Below are 24164 nucleotides of genomic sequence, written 5' to 3'. Positions count from 1 at the left end.
CTGTTTTAAGATTCCCGAGAGAAGGTCTAGAGCAGCACCCGACCCATGACGCAACTCAAGGTTATCACTAGTCAATTTGACAGTACAGAAGTTCGCAGCATTGCATTAGGCGGAGAAGAGAATATTCTCATTCTCTGCACTCAATTAGTACAGGTCACATACGAAGAGTAATAATGATAACAGAGGAAGAAAACGCAAAACTCTCAGTCAAGTGGTATTATGTCTTCCGCGAACTCAGAAAGCACTTCTGGATCTCTTCTTCTCTTCACCCCGTGCCTCAGCTTCTGCTCGAGCTCGTACTTCCGGCGAGCATCGTCACGCTCCTGGAAGGAAGAATGGCTATCGGGTTCGAGGACTAGGATATGCGTTCATACGAGAGAGGCGTGAGCGAGCATGTAAGACCTAATCTGACAAGCTAGGGAACTAGCAGTTCTGAACTACAAATAAATCAGTTCAGCAGAGACTTATTCAGAAGAGCTCTTGAACGCGTAGAAGTATTACACACATAACGTGAATCTTGAGAATTCGTTCCGTGTTACCGGTGTAACTTTTGACCTACAATTCCGTATGACGGCTCTGCTAACACTATTATATCGTTTGAATATGTCACGGATCTGATTCTCGACAGGAAACTTTTTGAGCACATTTTTCTCCGAGATATTGGAATAGATTCGGTCTACAGTGCATCCGTACTTCCTTCCATTCCGACGCCGGGATGTTGGCAGCTGGCTCCCAGGTAGCTGCAGAATCGGGATACCCTTCCCAGGCGACATTATACCTACACTCATCAAAGATTCTTCGACGGAAAACGTGATAACGCAATCTTGAATCACTCTTCTATGCTTTTTCCACGTCTGCGGTATCCCAGTATATCGCGTACAACATACACTATCTCGCCTGTGTCAGGAGAGACGAATCCCTTGCGGAACCTACAAAAGACTCCTCGCGAGAACAAATGCCACGAAAACCGCAAAGACGGAGGTTCATATATCCATGGCTCAACTTACTTGGCATTGCTTATATGCCTCCCAGCCAGCATCTGTTCATCAGCCACTTCCAGGCTCATATGGTCTCCATCCTGAGTCACCGTGGTAGGAGTCTCCGGCGACGAGAGAGATTGCGAATCATGTTTAGCCTTCTTCGCTTCTCGCTGCGACCGACGTGTGGACTTCCTCGTGCACGTGACCCTCCGGCTGGACGAGTCACGAGTCGATGCATCACCGTCGGCGCTCATGTACGTAGGTAACGGTATCTTCGGGGTCTGCGTAGGCCGGCACGCAAGCGGGGTGAGGGTTTGTGACTCCCGACGCGCCGCCCGAGTTGCTGGTCGTGGTGTTCGCTTCAATAGCGACTCCGCTGAGCTCTTCCTCCTCACCACCTCTCCCTCGCAAAGGATTACTGGGCTCGCCGCCACAGCATCTATGCCCTCCGGAATAAAGTCGTTTGAGCGATTACGAGATGCTGAAAGAAGTGCACGAACTCCAACCTACACGAGAGATTTCCACAGTTCTCTCCACTGGCAAAAACTCAGCTCTCCGGTGCATCACAGTCTGTGATTCACAGTGTCTAGCTGTCACTCCTTGGCTTGGGAAACGTAGCGAATACAGAAGTGCTGTAATGCCATGTACAGGGAAATGTTAAGCGAAATTCCGAACGATTCACGGTCTGTGAATCAAATTTGTGGTTACCAGAAAGACAGCCCATCATCGACGGGTTCAATACCCTCATATAGAACTACAGAGTGGATAAATCAATCGATCAAAATTGGAAGAGAGCCAACCATTATGGTTGAACCATATGGTCGCCGTTCAGTTGCCATAATCCCTCACTACTAAGTCTTCGCTTCCCTGCTTCAAAGTCATCGACGCTCATGTGGGCATTATTGTGTGCCACTTTCTTAGGAGTCCGGAGATGTCGCAGATTGTCCTGCATGAGCTGTTCCTCGATGGCGCTTGCATCGTAATCAACAAGTCGATCTGAGCTCTGACAGCTCTTCTTATCGAGGCGTACAACCGTCTTATTGGCTGTATCGAGCTCCCGAGCCGTAGCCGTTGCACCTTCACCAGAGAGTGAGTCCTCGAGCTCAGTCGGGACTGAAATCAAGGTCAGAGTAGTAGCTCAAATGCGTTGAACCGTTCGACTTGAACGCAGTGCGCTCAGAGGCCGTGATACCCCGAAGGTCGGAGCCCGACCAATAAGCCGCCCCCGGAACGGTGTATCGCACATAGAGCGACCCAAAACGACTACCTCCTGACAGCATCTGCTTGTAGCACGTGATTCCGGGATTTTCAGTCGCGAAGCTTATAAGCTTCCGGACTGCCTCCTGAGTGGTGCACTGGACCATAAACTGCCTGAAAGTTAGGGGTCGAGTGATGTACTCACTATTCAGCCTCCACAGAGTGTGCTAAAACTGCATATGTGATGATTGAATAGCATCACACTCAGTGAATGGAAAACTCTGTGTATCCCGTTATAGACTCACTGCGTCGATTGCTGCCTGGGAACTTGTACTGAAGGTGTTTTGATGTTCTTCCTGGGTAGAGAGCGAGCCTTTTTCGTCATAACGGAAATTCAAGAAGATGTGATGATTAAAAATCCTATGACAATGACCAATCAATTCATCGGCGATGAATCATCGCCGTTCCAACTGGGCTCCCCGACAGTCGATTTGGTGAATCTGCTGCTTGTGAAGATCCAATATTCGAAGGATCACCGTTGAAATTTCGTGAGTTCATAGAGCTAGCCATCATGTACAGTCCTTCAGTAGGTCCACCCAAACTAAACCCATCTAGCCGAGAAGATCAGAACAGTAGGGTGAGACGCTTCCCCGATCTGTTCGTGTACCAAACAAGTGGAAGTCAAGCCAGAACTCGACCGTCTCCCAGACAGTGTCGGAAAACCTGGTTTTCAAAACCAAGTGTTAGTTCGATAGTTGGACCGGCAAATGAACCGCTGCTTAGATCGACGATTAGTGACCTTGTGCTCTCAGTGAGAAGACAAAGCTCGGAAGCGTCCACACCTGAAGATGAGCTGAACTCGGACGCTTTCGGTCAGGTACTCACAGTTTGGGACAGTGGGAATGACTTTTTCCAAGAAACAGCGGGAAGCACGGAGCAACGTGAAGCGCTGACAACCTTTCTCGAGCAATCCGCAGCCCACACGCCACAATCGGGTTACGACCAGACGTTCACTCTGACTGACTCCCAAACCCGGGACCCATACGCCGTGAAGTGGGGGGAGGGTCAGGACAGTCTAATTTAGAGTTTTGATCTGGCCCAGACAAGGCCGGAGCCCGACTGCCGAACCATTCAAGCTCATAAGATATTAGAACCAGTCATAGTCGACCTCTTGGGGTCGCTGAGGAAATACTCTCGTCGAGCTGTCTTTCCTAGCTTGTTCAGTCCGTGTTCATAGCCGTACATACCCTACTACTATGCTTGGAGCATAACCAACAGAACATCCCCCAATCCTCGCACGTAGCACTTATTGAATCCTTTAGAATGGACGTAAACTTCCGCTCTGTCTGGATAGTACCAAGGTTACTACAGTACAAGGGCCAACCATCGTAGATATGATGATCCGAATGCTTACTGCGTTAACTATCAAATACCATACTGTCTCAATGCATTGGTATTAGCTGTGCCAGCGTCCTCGGCAATGACAACAACGGGAAAGTAGGCGAGCCCACCACGGTAGTGACACCACCAGCTACTGATCCGTATCGTAGTAGGTATTCCCACAACACACCTCAGATGCGCGCCTTCACGAGCCCCAAGGGGATTGCCAATGCGCATCTGACACGACACAATACCTACAAACGTCCCCCCATCTAATGATACTGCCACATAGAACCACGACATCCCTCCGGCGATTACTACCAAGTAATCTGCGCTGTGTTCGACGCTGTGTTCGCGCCGAACCGTAGTCGCAAAAAAAGCACTTGCAAAACTTACCACAGGCACTCACATCAAGAACCGCATCGAGTATAGCTGGCTAGCAAACATCTGAGAAAATGACCGCGCCCGAGATAAAGTGACCAGCTCGGGAGTATGCACCAGCACAATCAGGCCCCATGCCCTAGAGTTCAGCGTCAGCTCAACAAGCCTATGTCTAGTGAGATAGTTCAACGACTCAAATTGATTCTTGAATTGCAGTTCAACCATAGATAGTTTAATCCTGCCAATTCTAACTCATAGGATCAGCCTAAAGTGGTGCCCTTTGGGCACAAGGTTGAGGCTTGAGTGTTACAGATGCCCTCGTCCTCTATCAGTATACCAAGGACAACGAGCTCATATCCCGGACATGCATCAGTTACACTCCCCGAGCCATTGTTGCATCACGCCCCATAGTACCTGGGTGCTCTCGAGACCCTTGATGCCGATAGCTCCCCAAACCCTCATCGTGTTCTCGGTATAGTTCCTCCGTCTAAAATACTCTATCCGATAGAGTCTATCGCTAGAGCATGCTATTACTTCAACGGCACCAAATCCGATCGGAGAAGGTCGAGGATATTCTCACCATCATTCGAGCGTCCGAGGATACCCAGTCATCGGAGGAATCATCAGGAAAAACATCTACGATGGCACTAAGACACCGGTAAGATTAATTGAGAATTCTTCTGCTTCGCCAGGGATGTTCGATCACGTGCAAATACTGCGAGCACTCAAAGCAAATAACAACCCCCTTGCAGAACGATCAGCTAACACTTCCACCGAAGAACTTTGACTTTTGAGGTAGATTCATCCCTGAAGAAAGAAGTTCCAGCGCTGCCGGTCAACAACGGCTAGGAAATGCTGTGATAGAGGCCGTGAGAAACTTCAACGTTCTTGAACTCTTGAAATCTCTCAACTTCAAAACGCGTCTAGTGGGAGTTCTCGGGGCGCAGGGCCGCCGACCTTAGCCCTTGCCCGTAAGTCGACTTCAACCGAGGACGTGTATTAAGGATGGGAGATGGGCTCTATAATGTCAATTTGCGCAACCACGAGAAGACCCTTTCTCTAGTAATGCGGTTCTTGACGTTGAAGAAAACCAAGCGAGAGTTCGTAGCCAATGCCATGAGTAGCTTCTGTCGAAGCTCGAGGACATATTGCGATCGTTGTTAGACGGTACACAACGGAGACTCGTATCGTGGTCCTCTTGGGCTCCTCGAGGAGTCCTCGACAAGGACATAGCCAAAGTCGTAGAGTCTGCAACTGCATTCTCTGCCGAGACAGTTGGAACAACTCTATTACTTACTCACTTCTGACGCGAATCAGGGGTGGCCTCTGTCAAGACCCTGGAGTCCGCAACCTCTACTATCCGGCCGTTCGGGAAACGCGAGTGTGTCGCACAAGCGAAACTGCATGCCGTTTTCAATACGAATATTGTCAGGGTACACTAGGAGTGTTGTGTTTTGCAGTGCTCACTATCTATGGTAGTTGGTAGAGCTATGGGGCGAAAGCTGAGGGAACTAGAACGACTCAGTGCGCATCGATCCCATTCGATACGACGTGATTCTGCACGTCAGAGTATCCTATTGCGAATTGAAATTTGTTCGAACCGTAGTTTACTATACGAACAAATTTGTTCGTGCGTTTTTTGGGTACTTCGCCCAAGGAGAAGTCTTGAAGTTTTGAGCTAACCAATGTCGCGACTATGTGTCCGGTAGCGTGGAACTCAGCTCAGCAGCCTACCACAGGAGACCTGCCTGATGATGATTACTACCGTTCCTGCTTGATCGCAGCAGAGTTGAGCACATCCTCGCAAGAGCGAGAATATGTCTCTGACTACGCTCAACGCACGGATGACCTCATCCTACCTGAGAACTACGCCGGTTACCTCAAAAGCTACAGCAAGCCGGAGAAAGGTATGGTCAGCTGACGTATGTTCGCTTTCCTCAGCTGAGCCTGACAATTTCCTCACTGATGATAGAAGTTTACTCACAAATTTAGTGTTCATAAACCAAAGAGAATTTCCCTATGTTTTTTACAAAATTTTCATATTGACACTGAGGCATGTAGTTAACCATGTGAATATTTTCCCGCACTACTGGTCGCCCATTAACTACCAGAGCTATCAACGAGTTGTGCCTCAGTCGAAGAGGTCGCTCCACCTCCCCCTGCTGCGAGAGGTAGTGCTGGCAGTGCGGCGAGCTCCAGAGGGATCGGCGCGCCGAGTCCTCTAAGGGAGCGTGCCGGCCTTGAGAGGAAGAGGAAGCGGGATCAGGCCAGACAGTATAAGAGCAAGATGCGTGTCAAGGTCAGACAGATGCTCAAGAAACAGGCGTGAGTACCTCCATACTCCCACGTTAGGCGATTCTCGGTCATAGGCACAGACGTCTTGGGTTGTGGCGCTCCAGAGTTCTCGATGGCGACCGTGTGGCAATTTACGTCTCATTGGATGGTATCGCTTACTCTCGTGGGAGGGACGCTTATCTGGCCCAGGAGCGTGACCAGAAGGCTATCACCAGGTGGGTCTCACCTCGCTTGTGTCTGCATAATCTCGGGTTCAGAATGTCAGTCGCCGAGTTCGGCCCCAATTCGTCCATTGTGAACCCTCGAGCCCTCCCCTACTGTCAACAGTATCCTCCCTCGACCCCTCTGGACCTCCGCTTCTGGCATCTACCCCCTAACATTATCGAGGCGTGAGTCTTGAGAATATCTGAGCCTGTAGATGTTTCTATTCGGCTACCGACTAGCTGCTTGACGTGCATACGATAGTTGCTAATCACGAACACTCCGTTAACGCTACGTTAGCGGAGATGAACGGTTATCCTGTAGTCCGATTAACTGCAGTTCGACATCTGTGCAAAGACTGCAATATCATATCTCGACCCGTGGCCTATCGAAGCTTCTTGTAGGTATCGTCTCACCAGTGGCATCACCGGTCTCTACAACTGGCAAGCTGAGTGTCTTAGTACGAACATAGCTTCCCCACTGTGTTGTCATTTCGAATGCCTACCTAGCATTGTGACCAACCGTGAGCTATCGATTCTCTGCTCTGCTCTTTTAGAGACCCTTTTGGGCTGTACCCTCTTCGGCTTCGAAAACCGGCCGAGCATTCCAAACCCTCAACGTTCCGTGGACCGGCCCTTCAAGTGCGGGGTTTATTGCGCCCCTACCAGTGGAGGAAAGAGCCTAGTTGCTGAACTCATCATGCTCAGAAGGCTCCTCTTCCGAGGCCTTCGTGGAGTCTATACACTACCGTGAGAGCCTGAGCAGCATTCTGCCTCTCACGGTCAGGCCGTGACCGCCTGCTCTCAGATACGTTTCCATCTGTCAGGAGAAGCTCCAGCAGCTCAGACGAGTATGGGGTGACTCTGGTCAAAGCTCAAGCCTGGCGGCACTGAGGTGGGTCACGCAGGTTCGATCCTCACTGAAGACATATTCTCTCCCTCAGAATAGAGGCATTTCATTCTAACGCATCTGTTGACAAGGAGGGCTTCATCGGAGGATGGACCGCTGGGGTAGATGTCGCACTCGGTAGACGCTCTCTGAACGTGGGCGTCCTGGTCGAACGCTCTTGCTAGGTACGCTTGAGAAGGTCAATGGTATGGTCAACCGCTTGGTCTCGCAAGCAGACAGCTCTACCTCTAACGTTGGTAACATTGAATTACATGCAGTTTTTACATACCACGCTTCCGCCAATTCATGTGTCAGGTACGGTTATTATCGACGAACTACACATGGTCGGTGATGAGCAGAGAGGTCACATCCTCGAGTTGATCCTATTGAAGCTCATGCTGTAGAATCCACAACTATCATGTCTAATATGCAACCTGCAGGGTTCGAACTCGATACCTCAGGTTTGCGACAGGCCGTATTACCAACTCAACTGATGGAGAACTGTATCAATTGCAAGTGGTGTGTATGTCGGCCACGCTACCAAGCCTGGAACCTCTCAAGGGCTGGCTTCTCGAGGCTGATACCTTCACGACGGAGTTCAGGCCTGGTGAGGACACCATTCACCGTTCGCGCATAGTCTCCTCTTGTTAGTCCCTCTGGAATATTTCGTCAAGGTCGGGTCGCGGCTGCATAGTGGAGACCTCGACCGTGTGGTGAGGGAGATACCGTCGTTACAACGAGACCCCGATCGCATTACGGCACTTGTGTGGGAAGTCGCCCAGGTACGTCCATACCAGGGATCGAACTCGCAACCTTTCTGGCCTCTCAGGAGGCATGTTCCGAGGCCGGTAAGGTTGCCTCCAACGCTACTGGTGTTATTGTTTTCTGCGCTACCAAAGCATGGTGTGAGAAGACCGCTATGCACATAGCTGGTACTTGGCCCGGTGTCCCGTGGGATCGAGACGACACAGTGTAGATAGGCCCTCCACCCAATGGGATGATATCGTCTTCCTCCTTAGGCTCCGAGGCCGCCAGCAAGCCTTGGACATCCTACGCACCTGTCCTGCTGGATTGAACGCAACGCTCGGAAAGTCCATCCCCACAGGAGTCGCGTGGGAATATCATCATCATCATCATCATCATCATCATCATCATCATCATCATCATCATCATCATCGTCGTTAGTCGAAAGTAGACTTAAGTCACCCACAGGTACCACCATTCGGGGCTCACTATGGAGGAGCGACGTGTTATCGAGACAGCCTTCCGTAATGGCCACATTCACACCCTATGCGCCACCTCAACACTTGCTGCTGGGGTCAACCTTCCGGTGAGATCCTCCTCTTGAAAGCATCTCTGCTGAGCCTATCACTACCCTCAGGCACGCCGAGTGATCATCCGCTCACTACAGGTCGGCATCAGTCCTCTAGACGCCTCTCGCCTCAGACAGATGTGTGGTCGTGCTGGCCGTGCTGGCTTCACAGGTTTTCGCCTCCCTTTGCTCCTCGTCGCTGGACCAACTCCTCAGGCTCGAACAAAGGCGAGGCCATACTCTGTGTGAAGGACGATCGTGAGGCTCGCACTGCGAAGGATCTCATCAATGCTCAGCTGACCGGTCTCTCCTCTCGCCTTACAGGTATTGAGACTGCTGGTCACAGCATCCCTATGTTAACCAAGGATGTACATTTAGGCGACTTGCTCACACGAGCCCTTCTAGAGGTTATTTGCCTGAAGCTTTTGAGTCATGTCGATGAGATCCCAGCAAGGTGCACTCGTTGATGGACTCCAGGGTGATCATCGTCCCCACAGGTTCTGTCCGAGACTTCTCCGATATCACCTCCAACCGGACGAAGAGACTCGCAACAGTCTTCAAGCAGAAGTAGCGGCCTGCTTAGAGGAACTTAAGAGCAATCGCTTCGTCAAGGTTCGCCTTATCAAAATAAGGTGTCGTTGCATATGCATCCATCAGGTGAACGAAGAGGACGGACTGATCACTTCGACGGCCTTAGGGGAGGTGAGAGCCCGACCTGCCGCCGAGACTTGTGCCCTCTACGCTTGAACGACGGTTTCTACTCAGGCCGTAGCTTTCTCGTCTTTGAAGATTGAGGAGGCCTCTGTCGTCTTCCGTGATCTCCGTCGCGCTAGTGTTAGGATTCTGTTATCGAGGTACCCTGTGCTGTAGGGCGCGACAAGAGTCTATTCTTCAGCGACCTGCATCTGTTGTATCTGGTAACACCTGTTCGTCATGATATCCCAGTCCATTTGGAGGCTTACCTCAATCTCTACAATAGCATGACGCCTGAGCAAAGGGCCATCGCTGACAGGTTCGCCACTGTGGTGGGCAGTGTGGGGAAATACGCACTTGGACAACCACATGTGTTGCTGAAAATTCTGATGAAATTTTGAGAAGTTCTTGTTGGTTTCTGCGCACTTCTGCCCTTGTTACATCAACCAGCGGGGGCACTTCTGAGCTCAGCTGAGTAAAGCGAACATATGTTCATAATGACTCTGAGCAGGTGTGGCATCGACGAGGGCTTCCTCAACACCTGCGCTCGACGGAACGCTTTACTGTCGACTTCAACTCCCGTGCCTGCCTGCTACCGCAAGTCGCAGAAGGTAAAGCTGCGCTCTATGCAAGGCGTGAAATCTCCGTCCAGGACGAGCAGGAATGGCAACGGCAACTCGGGACCCATCGTCGGTTTTATGCGACACTGTTGCTTCATCACCTCCTTAAAGGAGTACTGTACGGTCGCGGCAACGTGTCGATTTCGTGAGTCTACCGCAGATGCCACTGCCCATTCTGGCCTCCACTTATAAAGTGAACTGTGGTCAAATTCAGCAACTCCAATCGACTTCAACAGCGTTCTGTGGTGAGTCTGTTGGCATGCGCAGCAGCCATACTCCAGGTCTTGTCGTAGGTATGGTGGTGGGCTTCTGTGATCGCCTTCGGTGTTGGGCCTTGGCCGCCGCTCTCACCCCCCTTAGTGAGCAGCTTTCTACTGGTGCGCCTTCCTTCGTTGCAGAGATGACCTCTAAGCTCAGCCACGTCGGATTGTAAGAATAATTATACCAACTATGATGATGTGCCGCTTGCCAGGCCGGTCTCCTGGGCGATAGCCCTGCATTCAGCTGGGTTGGAGACCGTCACGGCGATTGCTGGCAGTGACACTGACACGGTGCATCGGATATTGGCTCGTACTGTCGCCTGCCAGAGAGGTCGGCCATCTCACGACTTCGACAACTACCTTCGTGAGACGGCAAAGAATATAAGTACGCGCGGAGATGAGGAGCCCGCTCGAGTGGCACCTCATTGCAGTTGTCGGAGCACAGGAAGTCGTCACTGCCCAAGTTGCTGAAATCCTCGAGGAAGCCGACAAGTGCCAACCATCCGACGACGAGGTCGGGTGCCTACAACTGCTTACGGTCCCTTTCTATCACAGTTCATGCTCAGGACTCGGACGGCAGTAGCTCCTCCTCTCCCTCCAGCTCTTCATCATCATCAATTGTCGGTCGTGATGAGCCGCAGATTGCTATGGAGGACGTCGGAGGAGAAGTCGATTCCCTTCTGGATGGGCTTACTCCCGAGGAGATCAACTCATTAGCTGCTTGAGTTACCTATCGATTCGCAATTCATTTGTCATCTCTTGTATTCATACCTGAACTGCAGCATGCTTCCACTGTTAAATCGGTCACGCGTTCAGACTACACAGTTCAGTAGTTCAAACGGCTCTTTCTTCCGGGCAAAGACAGCGAAACTATCTCGTGCACTTGATGATGCGATTTTCACAATCCGATAGCGAAGCGCTCACAAAATTGTAAGGCCAACCATGGTCTGAACAATGACCTTGAGTTGCATCGACTTCAAAAATAACCCGATATAACGTGTTAGCTCATAATTCCAATCCCGAGGACGCAGAACATCGGCGCGTTAACACCTCGGATAAATGTGTCACGGAGTCGTCTCGGCGAAGACAGTCATCATTGATAGTTATCTTGATAATCTTGATAACTTATCGAGCCCCTTCAAAATGAGATCGACGGTCATCGTTACATTAGTTTCGGATTCAACGCATGAACCCGGCTAGAGAGTCGTCTCTCTTCCATAGCGGAGTGTTCGACAGGCGAGCGGCCTGTGATTTAGAAGTATTCATCATCCGAGTTGTCTCATGAACAATTTCTCCGTCAAGAATACCGGCATTGCGATTGTACACCGAGCCTTTCGATAGTGCAAACTTTAACTCTCAAGTGCGCAACAGCCACAATATTCCCTTTGGAGACAATAGTAGCAAAGGTAAGACGAGCGCGAGGCCTCTAGCTCCGGCCACTAATCCGAATCATGGCATAGCCGATCGGATCAGAACCCGTAGACGAGCCGACGAGAGCCTCGGTAAGAGATGACAGTGAGTAGTAACGGTTGTAAACCAAGGCCGGTATGCTAGAGAAGATACATACTAGACCTATGATTATACAAAATACCACAACAGAACATGTCGAAATTGAGTTGATGACGTAGACATGCAGTGTGATATCCAAGTGGTATATTACAGTGGCAGTAGTGGCATGACTACTGCCATTAATACAAGAGGCGACATACAACTAGTTCGTACTGGCCACCTGGGGAGCTCTCTTGCGATGACCAGACCGTAACACTTGCTTCGTCAAGGACTTCTTGTAATCCTCAATGCTACCGTCCCACCTACTCACACCGTGATCCACGACCCAGATCTCCTTGGCCACTTGAGAGATCAGACGGAAGTCATGACTAACAAGCACGAGACCACCATTGTAGTTGTTGATGGCCTTGGCAAGAGAGTCGATACAGGACATATCTAAATGATTCGTAGGCTCATCCAATAGGAGAACATGTGGGTTAGCCAGAGCGACCAAGCAGAAGGCTACTCTAGCCTGGAAACCATGACTCATGGTCTCCATAGGCTGAGTTTGCCACTGACCAATGATACCAAATTGGCCCAGTTTCGACCGCCATTCTTCTACTCCGAGGACCTTCGTGCCGTCCACAGTGGCGAGACCATTGGCGAACTTCTCGCGCATGAATTCCAAAGGCGACTTGGTGAGATCTAGCTGGTCAGTCGAATGCTGGTTGAACCTACCCCATCGCAAGTGAGCATGACGAGAGATAGTCCCCAGGTTGGGCTCCAACTTGCCCTCCATCAACTTCAACAAAGTTGTCTTGCCCGCACCATTGGGACCAACAAGGGCAACTCTTGAGTCCAGGTCGATACCAAAGCTAATGTGCTGATACAGGATATCCTTCACCTTGCCACTGTAGGCGAAAGTGACATCGTTGAAGGAACACACCGGGGGAGGTAGCCTATCGCACTCAGGGAAACGGAAGGAATAGACCGGATCCGGAACGGGCTTCTCAGTGAGGCCAGCCTCAACCATCTTGTCTATGATTTTCTGCTTGGACTGAGCCTGACGGACGGCCTTCTCCATACCACCACTGGTAGCGATGAACTGCTTCAAGTGCTTGATATCGTCTTGCTCCTTCCTCCACTTCATCAGCTGATTGGCCTCATTCTCAGCACGCGTGCGCACGAAGGTATCATAATTACCACTGTAGTACTCAAAGGTACCCTGGCAAGTCAAGTGCCAGATATTGGTGCACACACCGTTAAGGAAATCTTGCGAGTGCGATACGACGACGAGAATCTTCTCGTACTTGGACAAGTAGTTCTCCAACCAAATACACGCCTCCAAATCCAGATGATTGGTAGGCTCATCAAGCAACAGCAAAGTAGGCTTGACGAACAAAGCCTGGGCGAGCGCTACTCGCATCCTCCAACCACCACTCATATCTTTCGTCTTCTTCTGGACCATATCCTCTTTGAAGCCGAGACCAGTGAGGAGCTCCCTAGCCCGAATCTCGAAGGTTTGGGGATCGAGCTCGTCCAGACGGAAACCGATCTGCTCGACCAAGTCGATGTTCTCAGGGTGGTTTTCCATGATGTCCATCATAAGTGCCTCGAGCCTCTTTTGCTCGGTGGCGACATAGCTAATGACGGCCTCGAGAGCGGTCTGCTCAGAAGGGGGATACTCTTCATGTAGAAGCCATATATCGACATAGTCCGGAATGTCAACCTAAAGCAACAATAATTCAAATGACTACTGTTGAAGGTGTTGCTCGATGCACTCACCAAGCGAGCGGCCAACGCCTGCAGGATGGTACTCTTGCCGCTACCATTGAGACCAATCATACCGTATCTTCGACCCATGTTGAGCTCCAGAGTGGTATCCTTAATGTACTCCTTGCCTTCTATTATCATACTGAACTGCTCAATCTTGATGTCCTTTGCCAGATACTGTGACGTGCGATGACCAGTAATAGTAGCATGCTGCAGAATCTCCGGCTTCTCCATGGCGCTGGTATCGTGGATCTGCTTCTCAAGCTCGGCCTTGGTGTCCACAGACTAAAACAACAAACATCATTTCTAACGAGCATTTGCAAGTCTTCAACGGTGAATTCCGCAAGGGTTCGATTAGACTCCTTCCAGAGTGTGTGGTTTTTGCCTCACCTCTTCGTCGCTTTTACTGGACTTGTATCCCCGTCGTTTCTCCACAGCCTTTTGCTTGGCTAATTTTTTACGTTCGGCCTCTCGCTTATTGACCATGGTGATAGAGAGGAAAAAGAAACAGGAAGGAGAGGGGGGAAACTAATCCGACAAAACGACACTCAACGAGTCCAGACCGTATGCCTAATAGGCTCCTTGTGCAAATCACAATGGAAATAGGATCGGACTTCGAATTGGAATTATCAGTATCAGTTCTTGAACTCTGCCGTAAGTTGACCCAGTCCCGGAACGTCACGCGCCACAAAATTAGCTCGTGCAATACACTCCCCGAAGCATAAGGGTTGGGTAAGTAGTCCACCTTCTAAACCCAAGATTTAAGGTTGCCGCTGTCCGCAAGTGGTGAAATAGATCAACTTGGCGTGCGCGATAAATAATAAATATCTCGCTCGCCGACAGCTTGATCGATCCTGTATTTTCTCTCCCTGAGAGTCAGCTCTATCAACCCCCAACACAATGAAGAGAGGTAATAGGGGTGAATGGGGTAGGCAAGGCTACCATTGTGGCATATTGATGCAACATGTGTTAGTGTGGACGGCTTAGTGCATCATGAGTTTATAGAAGTCGTGAAATCTAGTTCTTATATTTGGTTGCTTCGTAGCTCGATTAGTCCCTGTTCGTGAGTGTCATTTTTGAGGACAATAACATTAGTCTCCGATCATTACTATTATTCTCCCATTCTTACGTTTATTTGTTGTCAGGACGCGGATCCGGAGGCGCTAAGATGCGCATCACCCTTGGTCTCAACACTGGTGCTATCCTTAACTGTGCCGATAACTCTGGTGGTAAGAATCTGTACACCATCGCTGTCAAGGGCACCGGTGCTCGTCTTAACCGACTCCCTGCTGCCAGTCTTGGAGACATGCTCATGTCCTCCGTGAAGAAGGGAAAGCCCGAACTTCGTAATATTCTGCAAATGCCTCTCCCCAACTTATTATGCTTCTGTTGTAGGTAAGAAGGTCCTTCAGTCTGTCGTGATCCGTCAGCGTAAGGCCTGGCGCCGTCGTGAGGGTGTCTTCGTCTACTTCGAGGACAACGCCGGTGTTATTGTCAACGAGAAGGGTGAGATGAAGGGTTCTGCCATCACTGGTCCCGTTGGCAAGGAGTGCGCTGAGCTCTGGCCTAAGATTGCCTCCGCTGCCCCCACTATCGTTTAAATCACTTAACGACGTTTGTGTGGCGGTGTGATGCTGTTCATTGGCCGGCATCAGACGACCTTTCGCTTGGGGGAATTAATAATATGGAGTTGTGTTAAGTCATTTATAAGAAGAGAAGGAATAAAGTTTCTGTGCTTGAGGAGATTTGGGAGGAGGAGAGTCTCGGTTGGAATCAGGTAAGTATCACGTTAATATTACTCTTGATTCGTTCTCGTCGACGATAACACGGCCCAGGTAATATTTACACTAGCGTGTTAATTGTTGATGACTTTGAGTTTGCTCATGACGTGAAACTCAGCCCTGTTAGGCCTTTATGCGATAGAGTAGATCGACGCGTCGGCGTAGTGCTCCAGCTCAATGCAGTAGTGTGTACCAATGATCACAGTGAAGGTTCCTATGTTCTTACCACGCATGTGGGCAATGAGGAAGGGGGAGGGAAGGTAACTCAGCTAACCTCTCTTCAACTCTCGCTAAAGCAGCTGAATCCAGGTGAAATTTATCAAGTTGTCAGCCTCAAGACTATCGTGGTAAGGTCTGTCTTTTGATCGACTACCGGTGTTGCCATCGTCACGCGCGCTGTTGACTTGTCGTATCCTGGCGATGTGTCGAGGAACGGAGAGTTAGTCTACTCAAGGAGCAGTCGCTTGGTCGCGAGATTGACGCATGAGATCATCAAGTCATCGATAGTCGCTTTATATAGATAGGGTGTCCACTGTTGGTGTGAGTTAGTAAAGAAAACTAGGCCCGAGGCCATGGCGTAGGTAAATGAAGAAATTAAGTCGATGCAGCACCTGCGCTCTTCGACACGCTTTGCTTGATCAAGCTCGATGTTGGCTATCAGCTCCGTTAACCCCCTCTATTCCATCTACTGCGTTTCCAGGTCGCTGGTGTGCCGTTATCCGGTGTTGAAAAATGTCGTCAGGGCTTGGACAGCATGTCCTTCATTCGACACGCACAGGCGGTCACTAGCCTCGTCCTGACCATTCGTGACCACATCTCGATAAGAGAGGTCCATGATTCTGAACATATGCTGGCGGTAGCGGCTCTATATTCTAATTACCTTAACATCGCATGGATCATTCTATCATTCAGAGTTCCTATTGTGACTAGGGATTAACAAGAAACTCGGGTTAATAGCGGAAAGCGGTTCTTTTCCACGACATCGACATTATCAAATATCCTCTAATACTCGCAATGTCATCCATCCCTACCCAGCCGCACTCAGCATCGCGTGAGCACGCATCTCCTCCTACAAAGAACAACCAATGCCAGCAATCGATCAGCCCCTCCCAGCGCCTTACGAAGCACACTTGATCGCCCCTCTGAAGATCATCATGATACGAGGTCAGAGTTATCCCAGCCAGATGGCCCGAACCGTGGACCAGGCGGACACCTTGGGCCGACGACGACGACTGATCCTCATCAGAGGTCTGAGAGGAGGATGAGCAGATCTAAGGAAGTAGTAGTCATACCGCATAGTTCCTCCGAGGACTTCTACTGCGACTTCGTGATCGGCCAGAGAACTGAGAAGACCACCACTATCGATGAACTAACTAATTATGATTATGAATTGATGAATTGTGAAGAACTGTTCAATGGACCCAATCGATCGAGATGGTCGACCCTTACTGTTCCCTGCAACTTCGCTGCTGCTGCCGCCGCTGCCGCAGCCGCTGCTGCTGCCTGAACGACAGACATCACTCAGTTGACTATGGCCATACACTCACCGCGCTGCTGGCTTGATCGCCGTATTGCTTTGGGGCATCATCATCATGCGCAACTGGTGGAGGTGACGACATCATAGCAGGGGGAGGCGGGAAGTTCATGGGAGCCGCGGCCGCAACCACGCCAGGTGCCGAGGCACCAGCGGGTTGGGGAGGGAAGCCTGGGAAAGGGGGCGGGGTCGGCACACCCATTGGAGGCTGCTGCTGCTGTTGCGGGGGCTGATTGGAGGGGGACGCGGATGTCGGGTGGCCACCAGGTTGCGGTATGAAGAACGGCGGCATCGGGGGGGTCGGTGGCATGCCCAACCCCGGCAGCCCAGGAGGAGGGGTCTGTCCTCGAGGGCCAGCACCTGTGTAAGAACACACACATGCCTTGTAGGGATACAAGTCCTCATAGTACCCGGAGGGTTGCCCATGAGCATCTGGCCAGGCGGTGGGGGCATGAACATCCCGGGCATGAACGGTAACCCTGGAGCTGGACGAGGTGGCGGCCTTACGGTAGACAAAATATGAGATTGCAGTTGATGACTATAACTCACAATGCATCATGTTTCAACTCCATGTGCTTCCTCATGTAGAAATTCTCCATGTCCGATCCTTTCGCCCTATCAAGTATCATACCCATTGGAACGTTCTAAAAATGCAAACATCATCATCACTCGCTACTGCGGCTGATGTAATAGCATCTACCTCCATGCCACGAACTTGCAAGTCCGGATTTTCCCTCCCTTTTATCGCCCCTGGTACTCTGAAAAAAAGAGCAGCAATGACCCCATAAACCATCGCAGTTCCCTACTTATTCAGCGTCTCTCGATGCACTTGGAGCATGTGAGCAACCAGACCGCTTGCTGAACAGAAAAGAAGGATCCCTCGTCGGTCACCCTGGCCTCTACTGTTCTGGCATACTACCCGTATCAAGTTTCCGTTGGCATGTAGTGCACTTGAAATGCTTGATTTTCTGATGTTGTATGAGAACCTGAGGACGACTTGGTATTCACCCTTGACATGTTATGGTATTGCTCTCACCTTTTCGTCGTCGAAGTCCCTTTCACAGTAATAACAGAATGGACGGAATATTTTCGAGCCGCCTTCCGAATGCTTGTTCTTGCGTCCCATCACAACAGGAGTGCTTGCTGATGGCGACGGACGCCAATTGAGCGGTGAGACGAAAACTCCCTATGAACCCCCGTGTACCATTCCCGCACAGGTTCTATCCCAACAAGGAACCACACAATGGGACATCATTGAAATCGAATTCTATACAACAACAGACACAAAAGGGCCGCATTCGCAGCGAGAGAAATACCAAGCCCAGGCGTCAGGCTATGGTTTTCTGACCAACTCTGAGGCAGAGAATCGCCCGATCGACCCTCAAGCACTGCCGCTGCGATGTCCCGAGGTTCAGCCATTGCTCCTAAGCCTGTGTCGCCGCACACGAGGGTTTTTGATATAGGCATTATCAAACGGAAGCCCATCATCGAGAGACATACCTGATGTGAATCGGGAAAGGAGTGGTATGAACTCAATGGCACTCGGCAAGGTTGTCCCAAGTGTGAGCGTATGCGACTCTCCCCGCAAAATACTACCTTGAGATGTTCTCTAGTGAAAGGGTTATCCCACATCATGGTGTTCATTGCCGGACAGATGTACACGGGGCACTTCAACAAGCCTTGTGGACTCAAATCAAGGCACCTATCCCGACTCACCATTACTGAGCCCTATCACCACTACTACTAAGGTCCCTACCGAACAACACTAGTAAGAAGATTGTCCGCAATACCATTGGCAATCTTAGCAAGACTATTCGCCGACAGCGGTGCTATGACAACCACGTCCGCCCATCGACGCAGATCGATATGTGTAACTGGATCACCCCGACCTGAAATCGATACTCCCATGTGGCCGCTCATGCAGCCACTACTACCCTGCCAAGCATTCCACTCCGTATCATCAGTATAGACTTCAACATCTGCCGTATTCCCGTCCAAATACATGAAGTGTAAGGCTCGCTCAGAGGCCACCACTTTGACCTTAACCTAGTGCGGCTTGCCTCATATTCACACTGGCACGTTGTTCCTACTCGCTTTTTCAACGCAGCTCCTTGTTGTGTTAGTGCCTGGACGAGAGGCACCCATTTGATAGTAGCCACTGATCCTGTTAGGCACAGAAGGACATTCAGTGCCTCCAGAGAGCCCTCCTCGCTCTGTTTACTATCGGCTGGTGTGACGGTGGCCATGGATCGAACATGGGATAGCTGAGGAGGCACTGTCCAACCATTTGCCGGAATAGAACGCAAACGCATGAGAATAGTGATAAATGTGATCATGATGAAGTGATGGGTGATTGGCAAACAGACGGTCAGGAACATCAAAGTTAAAACTTTCATGACGACCCTTCATTCGCTGCTGCATGATACCTACAGAGATCAACTGAAGACCAATGAAGTCGCCAGGGATAGAACCCACGACCATCCCCCCCCTGCCACTCACGTCCAACATGGAGGAGATCAGTGTCTCCTCTACTTTCTTCGTCAGCCTCCAGACTTATCCAATTTACCTGTAGTGATGTCGTTGGAGCCATCCACGACTACGCCCATGACTACTACTCATATCAGTGTTCTCTCCCAGAGCGCCGAAGACCTCGATGTGATTGATTCGCGTCATGTCCGACCCGAAATTATCCTCGACAAAAATCTGCAAACTCTTAACGTTCTGGAACTTAGCAATCCGCAACTGGAACGCCTCTGCCGACTGCGAAGGGTCATCCAGTTGTATGACCTGAGGACATTCACCACTTACGACCAGCAGAGTAACAATAGCAGTTGGAAAATATCCTTCCTAGACTACCGCCATTTTCTCCGAAAACGGCGACCCCCGTATGGTATGACCTGCACTGGTTCGTCCCCTTCAGCATCCTGGAAGCCTATTGACAGCCTATTGATGAACACCTTGATAAGGGACGGACATGTTTCATCGTCTTGGCAGTTTATCTACACCAAATCAGTATCGATTGAGGCCGACCATTTGCCGCTTTAACCCGACCTTAATGGCTCGCACCTTCACCGTCTGCCTGAACTCCATCCGTATCAAGAGCTGATGGTCCACCGTCGGATCCGACTGCAGGAACCTAACAGCAGATGAGGAGGAGCTATCAGGCAAGGGCTATTCTGAATACAGCGAAGTGTTGGGTTGTAGGAGGTTCTTAACGGGATGCTTAGGGTCCTCATTGAGGCACTCGAGGGAGGCCGGATCGATGAGGTTGTTGAGGCTTAGCATGCAGGATAATTAGCCGCCACTCCGATTTGACAATGGGATCCCACGATTTGTCGAATTCGTCAACTAGTCTACGTAAATCTCGCTACGCCATCACTTCACAACCATGGGCCTATTTCATAGGATGCCTTGTACAGTTAGAAATCCTAACGTAAGGATTCCTTGAATAAGATAAGGCTATTTCACAAGGGTTTTGTCACAATCAGCCTTTTACCCTCTTATTCGAGCGTATTGTGTTAGACAATCACACGCCACTATGGGCGGCATCGCTATCGTGCTCATACAGTGAACAACGTTTCCCCCGTACGCTCACATCATTAGGGAACACTGCTCACGCATTTAGGGTTAAGTTTCCCCGCGAATGTCGTCGTCTATCCAAATTGACGAGCCGTTCGAGCTCGTCAAGCTCTCCCTCGACGAGCGGATACAGGTCAAATGCCGAGGAGACCGCTATCTCAGGTAGCAATGGTGTTGAGGGGATATACGATCGGAACGCCATGGACTGTTCACTTACTCACGAACTACATCGAATGGCGTTACTTCTTAAGCCGCCTTTAACGGTGGAAACGAGCCTGGCCGCTTCCCTCGAGAGAAGAGTTAATGCATTTGCTGGTGGATCCTCAGCTGATATACCTCTCGTCGATGATGGTCACACCTTGCCAGAATTTCCAAGGATATTCGGAGTCTGAATCGTTCTTATAGAGCTATTGTATGTTTTCAGGGGTCGCTTGGTCGCCTATGATTCCCATTTGAATATGGTGCTAAGCGAAGTAGAAGAGGTCATCGAGCCGCCAGTCAAGGAAGGGGTGAGTCCACGAGTGGTTCCCATGGCTCTGTAGCTTGGCATCTACTTCAGGTGAAGCATCGAAGGCCGATTCGTCGGGATCTGGATACTATATTCGTAATGAGAGCTCTTGAAACAACGCCCTTGACTGATTTTGCCTTAGGTCCGTGGTGATGGTATCATCCTCGTGAATCCACCTCCGGCCAGGCGATAGAGGAAGAGCTGATTGCCGCGATACATTCCAACGCTCATGACTGTTGTGTTGGAGTGAATTTAATAGGGTCAGTCGGGTTCGCTGCATGCTTCCCGTTCGTCATTCCGTGCAGTGCTCGGCAGTTGATGACCTGAACACTGTGAAGGTAGGCGTTGACAGCTCATAGACAGGGCCATCTCTCGTGTGCTTTGCGGTCTAGGTAGAGACAGGCTGGAAAGCCCAAAGGTTTTGTATATCAGAAAAGGGCCCATCAGCAGTCGTGAGGTATGTAGGGGACGACGATTATGCACCCCAACTCCCACTGGAAGAAAAAGAACCTCCTGATTCCTACCGTGATAGATTGCGACTGACACGGTGAGCTTTGGATATTTCCCATCGTATGGCAGCCATACGATGGCTTGTCCGAAAATATATAAAATCTTCCACATTAGCCACGCCTGTTCATCAGGTTGATGTGGCTAGATGAGATAGGCCGTAAGATCCATCCGTGTCACAGCATAGTAGCTGCCTTCCTGGAGCCACATTTCAACGGTTACGAAACAACCGCGGCACATCGAATAGAAATCCCTGCCACGCCTTACACATCCTCATCGCCATTCCGTCCTTGGGCCATCGACTGTGTTGGCACCAAACTAAGTATATGCGGAAGCGATTCAAGCCACGCTCACATCGATGGAGCATGGATGTGCCCTTCGACGGGCGTACCGGTCGGTAGCGCAGCTCTCAGTCACGACGCTTCACACAGGGTCCTCAGTACTCACTCTGACGGGATCATCAGAATCGATGGTGAATGCATATTCAACCTTGGAGCCACAGGCCAGTCCGTCGCCAAATGGATCGACGACTCACTAATCGCCGTGGTGACTTCCAAGGGCGGTAGATGCTATCTCATCGATAGCTCCTCGCGATACATTGTGGCTGACTGGGGTAATTTCCTCTACCCTTGCGATATCGCGGTCGGACTAAAAGGAGAGCAGCTCCTAATTGCGGATACTCTCAATCGGCGCGTTGTTGAGATACGTCCAGCTACTGGTTCCCGAAGGATCGTCATCGAAGATATATATGCACGATCATTGTGCATCAGCGATGGCACCGGTCATGTGATGGTCTCGGATGGCCTCACAGGCACGATTCGTATCTTCACCACCGATTTTCAAGAGCTTCATTCCTGGCGCATTTCACTCCCCGAAGCTTCATCATCCATCCGTGGTCTAGCCATATCGGAAGATAAGTGCTTATTGGTATGTGACAGCGTCTCTTCGTGTATTTGGCGTTTCCCGCCGATGTGGCAGTGACTCCGGTCACCCAGTCGAACATATTGCAGTATATCTAATAGTACATACCACTGACTGGTATAAATATACTACCACACCCTCGACAATCACCGCAGCCATTCAGTCGTGTATCTTGGCCGCGGCTATGCTTTCTATATAGTGCAAAGCGTCTGTATATTATACTCACTAATGCATTCTCCTGATGCTCTCGTATGACCATGAAATTCATGCACCGTGGAGCAAGCGCTCACATGTGCGTCCAATGAGCACGACTATGAACGGCTCAGCCATCTTGAGTTTACAGTCACATCACTGCCGACGGTGACACGCTGGAGTCATGCGCTGATACCGCGAGTGTCGCTGGCAATGACATCTCAGTTCTGTGAATTGTTCATGGGTGTTTCTGAAGATGATCTGGACTCGCCAAGAGATTTCACGACCGCCGGATTCACTGGGGTGAGTCAGCCAAGTACGGTGTGATCCTCGTGTAGTCTTTCATTACGATAGTGATAGTACGTCTCCACTGCCCGTAGCGTAAGAATCCCACATAGTGATGTGAAGGTCATTCCGGCGATGATGCACTGATCAGCGACGGCTCGGATTGTACGACTTAGGTAGAAATCGTCGAGGACCCGATAACCTCGCTAAGCCCACCATCCACGCCATCTGAATGTAAGAGCAGCAGCCCATCTGATACGTCTGAGAGACGGGCGAGTGTCACTGAGGGCTCCCCGGCGGGAGTAGGTCAAGATACCTCTCCTGTCCAGAGCAGTACTCCAAGTGAAGGTGAGACTGTGCACAAGCATCGGTTAAAGATAGATGTTCTCACAGTCGGGAGTGAGCACGTATTCTCGAGGCATTCTTGTGAACGGAATGAAAGTAACAAAAAAGAGCTGGAAGCTGTCGAGGTATAACTAGATAGTCTTAGCCTCGTGAAATCGCCAGCTTGCAGTTTCCCAAAGGGACAGCAGATGAACCCACAATTGACTGTGTTCATCGGGAGTCTTTGCTGAGAGGTGCTGTTCCTCCCCAAAGAGGGTTTCCTTAGTCTTTACTTAGAAGTGCGACCGCGTCCCCCAGTGGAGGAGCACGAAATGAGCGGGTACAGTCAATCCTGCAAGCTATGTGGGTGAGAGCTCGAACGGTTTGCGTCGTTGTGATATACATGATGTATAATACATCAACTGTCGTGAGGGAATCCACGACTGTGATCCTCTGGAAGATCCTCCTCTACTCGCGGTACTTAGTGGTGTTACAGCTATTGGCTTATCCGAGGAGACTTGATTCGCTCCATTACTTCCAATGGCTCTGATGAATGACAGCAGCATTTCTAGTGTCGCTGACCCACTATGTTGATTCAGTCGATATAAGAGTACCATTCTCGAACAGGAAGACCTCATAGTTGTGCTTACTGAGGAAAGAGATCAAGCACGGCGGTAGGCACCCGGCGCTGTTCTGATAACTCCTGAGTACTGCTGATCCCGGATGCCTCTTCGTGAGCGGACGCGCATCACGGCGAGCTGCAGTGAGCTCAGACACTTGGAGACTCTGAAGACTTCCAAGGCGCGCCTAGTTGACAGAATGGCCTCCTTGACACGACTCAAAGATACGTTGCAACGCGAACTTGAAGGAGCTCGGTCGAGCCTCGCTGAAGGGTCCATGCAGAGGGCCGAAGTGCGGTGCAGTATGCGCGTTCCCTCGTCGTGATGTAGCGATAGCTCATGCAGGTCTTAGTGCTACGAGAGCAATTGAGGGCATCTCACGATGAAGTTCGAAGCGCCCGGTCAGCTGTCAATCGCCTCCCAACAGCAGAGAAGGAGTTGGCCA

At 50.5% G+C, this 24164-nt stretch overlaps 9 protein-coding genes across 9 annotated transcripts; 4 read left to right on the top strand and 5 right to left on the bottom strand.

Annotated features, from left to right (window-relative positions):
• Window positions 1-69: 69 nt before the first annotated feature.
• Window positions 70-1340, bottom strand: Pmar_PMAR022964 (hypothetical protein). Its single transcript, XM_002771805.1, has 4 exons — window positions 1008-1340; window positions 834-929; window positions 694-778; window positions 70-323 (listed from the first exon to the last, which is right to left on the bottom strand). The coding sequence occupies exons 1-4, from the start codon at window positions 1232-1234 to the stop codon at window positions 204-206; spliced, it is 528 nt and encodes a 175-aa protein (XP_002771851.1). The 5' UTR covers window positions 1235-1340; the 3' UTR covers window positions 70-203.
• A 492-nt stretch (window positions 1341-1832) lies between these two features.
• Pmar_PMAR022963 (hypothetical protein) lies at window positions 1833-2093 on the bottom strand (the record flags this gene model as incomplete). Its single annotated transcript, XM_002771804.1, has 1 exon — window positions 1833-2093. A coding segment is annotated over one exon (261 nt), but the record flags the coding sequence as incomplete, so codon positions are not given.
• Window positions 2094-5003: 2910 nt separating this feature from the next.
• Window positions 5004-10946, top strand: Pmar_PMAR022962 (dna polymerase theta, putative; the record flags this gene model as incomplete). The annotated part of the gene is made up of 30 exons (XM_002771803.1): window positions 5004-5058; window positions 5103-5212; window positions 5668-5845; window positions 6074-6263; window positions 6308-6448; window positions 6491-6622; window positions 6839-6957; window positions 6991-7183; window positions 7242-7328; window positions 7378-7460; window positions 7508-7579; window positions 7638-7722; window positions 7784-7929; window positions 7974-8095; window positions 8176-8294; window positions 8342-8434; window positions 8535-8652; window positions 8704-8806; window positions 8851-9088; window positions 9132-9246; window positions 9292-9336; window positions 9400-9488; window positions 9530-9646; window positions 9839-9938; window positions 9980-10060; window positions 10108-10192; window positions 10241-10376; window positions 10420-10592; window positions 10639-10721; window positions 10774-10946. 30 exons carry the CDS (start codon window positions 5004-5006, stop codon window positions 10930-10932), a joined length of 3567 nt encoding a protein of 1188 aa, XP_002771849.1. The 3' UTR covers window positions 10933-10946.
• A 664-nt stretch (window positions 10947-11610) lies between these two features.
• Window positions 11611-13998, bottom strand: Pmar_PMAR022961 (ABC transporter, putative). The gene is made up of 3 exons (XM_002771802.1): window positions 13859-13998; window positions 13481-13753; window positions 11611-13424 (listed from the first exon to the last, which is right to left on the bottom strand). The coding sequence occupies exons 1-3, from the start codon at window positions 13952-13954 to the stop codon at window positions 11919-11921; spliced, it is 1875 nt and encodes a 624-aa protein (XP_002771848.1). The 5' UTR covers window positions 13955-13998; the 3' UTR covers window positions 11611-11918.
• A 349-nt stretch (window positions 13999-14347) lies between these two features.
• On the top strand, window positions 14348-15150 carry Pmar_PMAR022960 (60S ribosomal protein L23, putative). The gene is made up of 3 exons (XM_002771801.1): window positions 14348-14378; window positions 14614-14814; window positions 14864-15150. Exons 1-3 carry the CDS (start codon window positions 14369-14371, stop codon window positions 15067-15069), a joined length of 417 nt encoding a protein of 138 aa, XP_002771847.1. The 5' UTR covers window positions 14348-14368; the 3' UTR covers window positions 15070-15150.
• Window positions 15151-16276: 1126 nt separating this feature from the next.
• On the bottom strand, window positions 16277-19029 carry Pmar_PMAR022959 (conserved hypothetical protein; the record flags this gene model as incomplete). Its single annotated transcript, XM_002771800.1, has 15 exons — window positions 16277-16318; window positions 16371-16499; window positions 16699-16752; window positions 16797-17143; window positions 17194-17285; window positions 17333-17427; window positions 17484-17541; window positions 17590-17641; window positions 17703-17769; window positions 17820-17926; window positions 18100-18283; window positions 18380-18485; window positions 18540-18672; window positions 18718-18829; window positions 18874-19029. 15 exons carry the CDS (start codon window positions 19027-19029, stop codon window positions 16277-16279), a joined length of 1734 nt encoding a protein of 577 aa, XP_002771846.1.
• Window positions 19030-19323: 294 nt separating this feature from the next.
• Pmar_PMAR022958 (hypothetical protein) lies at window positions 19324-20068 on the bottom strand (the record flags this gene model as incomplete). The annotated part of the gene is made up of 5 exons (XM_002771799.1): window positions 19324-19349; window positions 19396-19570; window positions 19681-19769; window positions 19810-19919; window positions 19968-20068. The coding sequence occupies 5 exons, from the start codon at window positions 20066-20068 to the stop codon at window positions 19324-19326; spliced, it is 501 nt and encodes a 166-aa protein (XP_002771845.1).
• A 358-nt stretch (window positions 20069-20426) lies between these two features.
• On the top strand, window positions 20427-21063 carry Pmar_PMAR022957 (small nuclear ribonucleoprotein, putative; the record flags this gene model as incomplete). Its single annotated transcript, XM_002771798.1, has 4 exons — window positions 20427-20524; window positions 20787-20871; window positions 20922-20966; window positions 21013-21063. The coding sequence occupies 4 exons, from the start codon at window positions 20427-20429 to the stop codon at window positions 21061-21063; spliced, it is 279 nt and encodes a 92-aa protein (XP_002771844.1).
• A 1888-nt stretch (window positions 21064-22951) lies between these two features.
• On the top strand, window positions 22952-23123 carry Pmar_PMAR022956 (hypothetical protein; the record flags this gene model as incomplete). The annotated part of the gene is made up of 1 exon (XM_002771797.1): window positions 22952-23123. A coding segment is annotated over one exon (172 nt), but the record flags the coding sequence as incomplete, so codon positions are not given.
• Window positions 23124-24164: the final 1041 nt, after the last annotated feature.

The sequence above is a fragment of the Perkinsus marinus genome (genome assembly GCF_000006405.1).
Source record: "Perkinsus marinus ATCC 50983 genomic scaffold scf_1104296962378, whole genome shotgun sequence".
Lineage (NCBI taxonomy): Eukaryota > Perkinsozoa > Perkinsida > Perkinsidae > Perkinsus > Perkinsus marinus.
This window is presented reverse-complemented; position numbering and strand designations above follow the sequence as displayed.

What these genes read in the sequence shown, in the direction of transcription:
- Pmar_PMAR022964 (XM_002771805.1), bottom strand. Translation starts at nt 1,234, where the DNA reads ATGAGCGCCGACGGTGATGCATCGACTCGTGACTCGTCCAGCCGGAGG. An exon ending in AGGCATATAAGCAATGCCAA is followed by an intron (nt 930 to 1,007) that starts GTAAGTTGAGCC and finishes AGTCTTTTGTAG; the next exon opens with GTTCCGCAAGGGATTCGTCT. An exon ending in CGTGGAAAAAGCATAGAAGA is followed by an intron (nt 779 to 833) that starts GTGATTCAAGAT and finishes TGATGAGTGTAG; the next exon opens with GTATAATGTCGCCTGGGAAG.
- Pmar_PMAR022961 (XM_002771802.1), bottom strand. Translation starts at nt 13,954, where the DNA reads ATGGTCAATAAGCGAGAGGCCGAACGTAAAAAATTAGCCAAGCAAAAG. An exon ending in CCAGTAAAAGCGACGAAGAG is followed by an intron (nt 13,754 to 13,858) that starts GTGAGGCAAAAA and finishes TTGTTGTTTTAG; the next exon opens with TCTGTGGACACCAAGGCCGA. An exon ending in AGGCGTTGGCCGCTCGCTTG is followed by an intron (nt 13,425 to 13,480) that starts GTGAGTGCATCG and finishes TTGTTGCTTTAG; the next exon opens with GTTGACATTCCGGACTATGT.
- Pmar_PMAR022960 (XM_002771801.1), top strand. An exon ending in GAAGGGAAAGCCCGAACTTC is followed by an intron (nt 14,815 to 14,863) that starts GTAATATTCTGC and finishes CTTCTGTTGTAG; the next exon opens with GTAAGAAGGTCCTTCAGTCT.